Below are 6,559 nucleotides of genomic sequence, written 5' to 3'. Positions count from 1 at the left end.
CTTCTCCTGTGAAGCATTGATATAACAATGAAGTCTCCTATTTTCCTTCTCTCCTGTAATGTTGGCATGTTTAATTCTTTGAGTCTTTCTTCATAGTTTACATCCCTTAAACCTTGTGCCCATCTTGTAACAGCCCTTCATATCTTTTCAATCTTACCTATGTGTTTTTGAGATGTGTATTCCAGGCTACTGATGCATAGCCTACTCCAGAGTTGGTCTGATGAATGATATCTTACTCTGCATGTCTTCATTTACATATGTGAATGCTACCCTCGTATTAGGAAGCAGTGTGTACACGTTCCTTACTTTTTCATTTATGTGGTCAGCTGGTGATATTCTTATTGATAATCACTCAAATCCTTTTCCATTTCTGATGTGTGTAGGGCAGAACTTACTAACTTACAGTCCCAAACTAGTCTTTTTTCACTTTTACCAAATTTTATTACATGAGATTTGTCCACACTGAATTCCATTTGCCATCTATTGCTCCACTCATGACGGTTATTGAATTTCTCTCGTAGCTCTATGCAAGAGTGTTTAATTTCCCCTTGCATTTTTGCATTATCAGCAAACACATTTAGGTAGCTTCCATTTCCAATGTTACTGTCTACCGGTATACCATTTACACTCGACCCCCTGCTATCACGCGTTCAGCCATCACGTTTATCTGCTATCACGCACACATCAAATGCACAACCATACATGCTATCACACACCCCAAGATCACTATCACGCGTCGAGTTTGAAGACAGGCTAAGTGCAACTTATTCACACGGCACTTCATACGAGGTTTGCCGAGGATACGATGGTTAATCGGAACGGTAACGTGGTAAAATTGCCGACGATACCACGGCCATTTGGAATGCATCTGAACGGATTCCTGCCGAGGATACGACAGGCAAAACAGTGTGAACAAAACCCATTGGACTCAAAAGAACTTTTTGAAACCCTTATAAAGAGTTAATATTTCCTATGCCGAGAAAACTGTGATGTCGATAAAGTAATCACGTGTTTACAACCGAGACGGGGCTCTGGCAACAGTATGAGGAGGAACGAATGTGATAGCGTGGAAGTTCTGTTCCACTTTAATCTTCCTTGGCCATTCCTGATACGATGTACCGTGTGATACTTCCTTTAGCTGTGGACACTAAGAAATCATGGAGACAGCTATAGAGATCTGGCGGCAATTAAGCCACTCCCAAGCCTCCGAACCCATCAAACCACCCAAGCCTTAACCCTTACACCGCGGGCATGTTTCCCAATGTTTTGCGTGTCCAGCAGGGTTATTCGGGCCCTGACAGACTCTCAAAAAATATTTGCCAAAAATCAGTTATTAGTCCTAGAATATTAAAATTACATATGCTTATGGCACATACCTTCAGCTTTCTCCTGGGATGTTTGTTGAGCCTTCGTCGATTACCGTAGGACTTGTGGAGACCTCTGAAGTTGGGTAATGAAGTCTCCACTTTACACTTCCCAACAACCCGTAATATGATTACCACAGCCAGATATTAACACTATAAACACTACTCTATGATTATCAAGTAGTTTGGGATCCATACTCCTAAAAAAACCCACTGTGAAAGCAATGAAAATTACGACCGCGTGTGACCTTCCCACTTGCGCTAGTTCACTGTTGGTATTGTCATTTATTATTCATAAAACCCCTCACACTTTATATTTCTATTACTATATAACACATATATCTACAGTCTTTATCCATAAGTTTCCTTCAGTAGTATTAGTTTATTGTTACTGTAGGGATTCAATTTCTTTCTGTAAAATACATAGCATTCACTTTCTCGTCCTGTATACTAGCATTGAGAGTGAATGTCACTTTCACCTTCACTCTCATAACTCAGTATTCATAATGCTAGAGTGAAACTTTCACTTCCATTACTCCTAGGGTATATGCTCGTATTCTTATACTAATTTACATTTCTATTTACGTTCTCTATTTTATTTAAGTTATTTACATTTCTATTTTATTTACACTTATGCACTGTCACTTGAAGTAACTTATAAAACTATTTTCCACTGTTCACGTATATTTACATTCATTACTTTCACTTGCTGTTTACACATTATTTACACATTATTTACAATTCCACTTGCACTGTTTTACTCAATAGAAAGATCGTAGTCACTCTTTTATCAATTGTCAGCCCATTACCTCTTTCCACACGAGGTTTAGTAGGGGGTAAAGCTCACAGGGCCATTTGCATGGGGGTGAAAAGTGGCTGAAGTCAGCAGGAGCAAACAGATGTACCTTCACATTGGAAGATGAAAATGAACTGATAAGGGTGGGCCCGGGTGGTGGCCTACCAAGGGAAATGCAAGACTGCCAACGTCAGCCTCTTGACAGCAGCTAATACATAGCAGTGAAATGATTGGCAGGAAATCTAGACAATACATTATAAATTAGGTAGTTTCAGGTGAATGTAAATATCACTTAGACTTCTCCCTTCCCTCCTTATATGTATATTTATTAGGAAAATAGATTATACGGCATATCTCAAGGGGAAATAAACAGCGAAAATTAGCGAACGAGTGCACGTGAGGTGTTGTCAGGTGATAATTAGCCAATTCCAGGTGTATGGCACTATCACTTTCCTTATTTCTTTTTTGTATATATTATTTGGTATAAGAATAGGGCATAGGGCTTATTTCAATGGATGAAATCAGTGAAAAATTCCAGGAAAGATTTACTTAGCGTAGCACGACCGGGCAGGTGAGAAGATAGGGTAATGGAGGGGGGGTAGGGAGGGGAGTCAAGAACGGGGAGAAATGGCTAAATTGTCAACAATGGATGGGAGTACAGATGAGATTAGGAGTGCTGACTAGTGTTGGACATTGGCAGTACTGATAGATGATACAAGCCAACACTTGAACCCCGGGTGAATTCAAAATAACACAATCACAAAAGTGACGCCCCGCGGTTAAGGGGTTAATCCTTATAAAAGTTTGATGGCCTTTTATGTTGTTCATTTATTCATTATACTGTTATTATTAATATAATAATGCTTTATTTCATGTTGGAGGAGAGATTGGCGGGAAATCGCAGGCATAAAGTGGTTAAAAGTTAGAAAAATGGGCCACCGAAAAACCAATTAGAAATTTTCCCATTGATTGTTCAGTTCAGCTATCGCGTATTCAACTACCACGCGCATTTGCTGTGACCAATTAGGCGCAACAGCAGGGGGCTGAGTGTATATATATTAAAAACGCAATTCGTGCCAGCACCGACCCCTGTGAGACTCCACTTGTCACTTCTCTACATTATTAGTAATTTCCTTCTTAACACTGTTCTCATTTCCCTTTTACCAAAAATCTTGCATCCACTCATACAGATTACCTTGAATTCCTCCTTGATGGTACGTTTCCATGAAAGTCTTTTGTGTGGTACTCTGTTAAATTCGTGTGTGTGTGTGTGTGTGTGTGTGTGTGTGTGTGTGTGTGTGTGTGTGTGTGTTTTGGTTTGTTACGGTACATTTTTTCAGCTAAGGAAGTGAATGTGTTGCCTGTAGGTAATGAGACATCAAGGGCAACTTGAGGTACATAGTCTCACATTGCCCTGTCAAGCCTGAAAGTGGAAATCCTGTTACATTGGACTTGTTGATTACGAATCTGACAAGTAAAAGGTACTTTTAGGAATTTACGGTAAATAAAATGATGTAAATATTCACTGTACAGGCAAACCCTGGTTTAATGATGCAATTGGTTAAGTAAAAATCCACTGCCAGGCGGGATACCGTATCTCAGGGTAGATTTAACATGAAAAGTATAAGGATGAGTTTTTGAGCCTAAGGTTCCTCCGCAACCTAGCCATAAACCCACCCATGCGAGTCCAAAAAAGGATAAAGTTTAAATGGCCAAATAGCTGTAAAAGATGCTAACCTAAGCCTGAAACCAGTGCCCATCTCACTTGTACCCAGTCAAGGTCACTGGAGAATGCAATCTCAGACTCAAACTTTGAAAAGCAGCAGCAACAGCAGCAGCATTGCATACAATGACACCATCAGATGGTTCTAGGACAATTAAACATCAGTTAAGCATAATGTATGAACGTAGAATTGTCCAAGGTGCAAACTGTTGTGACTGAGAATCTATGTCTTGATGGAATTCTCTTAACAGAGAATGCAATCTATGAGGCAATTGGGATAGACTTTTCAAAGCCCATCGCAAAACCGGACTACGATAGGCGGAGCAGGATGGTAGTGATATCAAATCAAAATTTGCCTGTAGGCCTACTTCACTTGAAAAATTTTGTACAGTATTTGTGATTTTTGTATATATACAAACAACTGACAGTGTATTTCTACTTTTAATAGCCTTTATACTGTATTTTCTTGAATGAAAAAAAAAAAAATTATTGCTTTTTCAATTCATTTCAAAATAATATTTCTATACTGATACATTATACTTTAATGATGAGAACATTTATTTTTCAAAGCACTGTATGAAAAATCAGACAGTTCATAATGTGTCAACATGGAGTCGTGGAACAAAGTACTTTATTGTAAGGAAGAGGCTGTGGTTTCCTGTACTGTTCTTTTACACAAAAATTCAGAAACCAATGACTGATCAACAGTAATGAAATGAGATCCTGAATGGTGAGTGAAAAGTACTCATATCAAGCAAGTTTTCTGCAGTCTTGGACAAGACCCAAGTTTTTATCTGAGAAATGCCCTTCCAGAGTTTGGGTGAGTCTTTCACATTGCAGCATCTTACATGCTGTCAAATACAGTCAAATCACATGACAAATAGGAGCCACTGGTAATCAAAGTCAATTAACCTCTCATGCTTTGGAACTAATAAGGTTGAACTAGGCAAGGTTTTAATAAAGTCTAGTAAATTTTAGATTATGGTTAGAAAAGTGAAATGTATTGCCACATTCTATAAGATTAATTCAGAGTAAACAATATAGTTTTTCTACCTGTGCTACATTCAATCCATCCAGCTTGATCGCCTCTTCCTCACGAGCCACAACATTATCATCCGTTCTGGAACCTTCCATCCCTGCCCCAAGGTCGGCATCCACTGTCACCGAATCATCACCCCGAACTCCTCCCGCTGAAAATAAAACCTTTCACAACCTGCTACAAACCTAAGAACATTTATCAAAACAGAAATTAAAGTTAATGCATTTACAAAATCTTTAAAGTAAAAAAAACAAATGTCCTCACCCTCTACACCATGTTCTGTATGCAGGCTCCACACCTACAAACGTCAGTTTTTTTTTTTTTTTTTTTTTTTTTTTTTTACCCTCCTGACTTTCACAAGTATGAAAATATCCCACACTAAAAGAATGAATGCTGAAGCTAATACCAAAGCACAAACAGCTGTTCTCTGGCCTACATTTTGTGGCTACAGAAAGCATACCAATAACTAAAATTTACTGTACATCATTTGCTCATATTCAGTGGTACACTACGGTCATCTCACCCACACTAAGTCTGCCAACAACGATTCAAATCTTCCTCACTGCCAAGTCTTTATGCCTTGGCCAGAGCTACAGGGTTGGAGATAACTTAATAACCACAACTATATTTATACCCTCCTGCTGAGTGCATGAGCTGAGGCTAGTTTCACATACAATTAGTGGATGGAAGAGATTTAGGGAACTTGCATCCTCACAATGACGACGCCCTTGTGCAAAGGTTATTGAAGTTTTATACCATACAACAGTGAGATTTTGCCAGTTAAAATAAAAGCTCACTGGAATGCAGAGAAAAAAGACTGACATGGGTGACAGTGTTCATACCATTGTGAACTAGGAGACTCATTCATTCATTGCCAGATGCCATGTATCCCAAACGGGGTGGCCAAGGGCTCAAGTTAATTGTTTTACAGGGAGGTGCACTAATCCTCCACCAACCCCACTTGACACGTAGTCTGACATAAGTAATGCATGCAAGCTGTTGAGAGGATGGGGATGGTGACTGGTTGAGCAGTCACAGGTATTAATGTGGAGGAAAGAATGCAAAGGCAAACCAAGGATGTCATTGAATGAACTTCAGCAAGAGTTCTGGGATTTGGGACTGGGTACGGAAACGACTCCTGGGAAGCAAAGAACTGCCATTAAGTTAAAACACCCATACATCATAACATGGTTATGGTCTAAGGGAAATAACTGATATCCTTGTTTCAGCTCATAAATCATTCTGCTCTACAGTCAGCTCAACCGTAGAATACTTGAAACTTTCAGCAAAATCAACATTAACAGGTACAACATTCATTCTGTGTTCTACAGTCAGTTCATAACTGTAGAAATACTTGATACTTTCAACAAAACATTAACAGGTACAGCACTCAACATTCTATGCAACTGGATTCACTCACCACTATATATGCATGACCTCAATATCTAAAATGTACAAGTTTCTTACAAACCTAATTAGTTATGCACGGGGGTGATTACAAGGGCTGGGGGGCAGGGTCTGTGGGGGCAAAGCCCCCAGTTACATCAGTAAGCTTGTGCACAATGGCAATGACAAACCCTACAGCACAGGTTGAGCACCGGCAGTTATGTATTTTAGAATGTTATTTCTGTTACTAA

At 39.3% G+C, this 6,559-nt stretch overlaps 1 protein-coding gene across 2 annotated transcripts in view; it reads right to left on the bottom strand.

Moving 5' to 3' along the window:
• Gp93 (heat shock protein 90 Gp93) overlaps positions 1-6,559 on the bottom strand; it is a 47,220-nt gene that overhangs the window by 39,669 nt on the left and 992 nt on the right. For both annotated transcript variants that reach the window (XM_080274172.1, XM_080274173.1), the window contains exon 2: positions 4,937-5,073. In XM_080274172.1, coding sequence (XP_080130298.1) covers positions 4,937-5,073 — 137 coding nt within the window. The remainder of the gene's footprint in view (positions 1-4,936; positions 5,074-6,559) is intronic.

The sequence above is a fragment of the Coenobita brevimanus genome, chromosome 57 (assembly GCF_032717465.1).
Source record: "Coenobita brevimanus isolate Jiangsu-jjx chromosome 57, ASM3271746v2, whole genome shotgun sequence".
NCBI lineage: Eukaryota > Metazoa > Arthropoda > Malacostraca > Decapoda > Coenobitidae > Coenobita > Coenobita brevimanus.
Note: the sequence above shows the minus strand (reverse complement) of the source record. Positions and strands in the feature narration are given on the sequence as shown.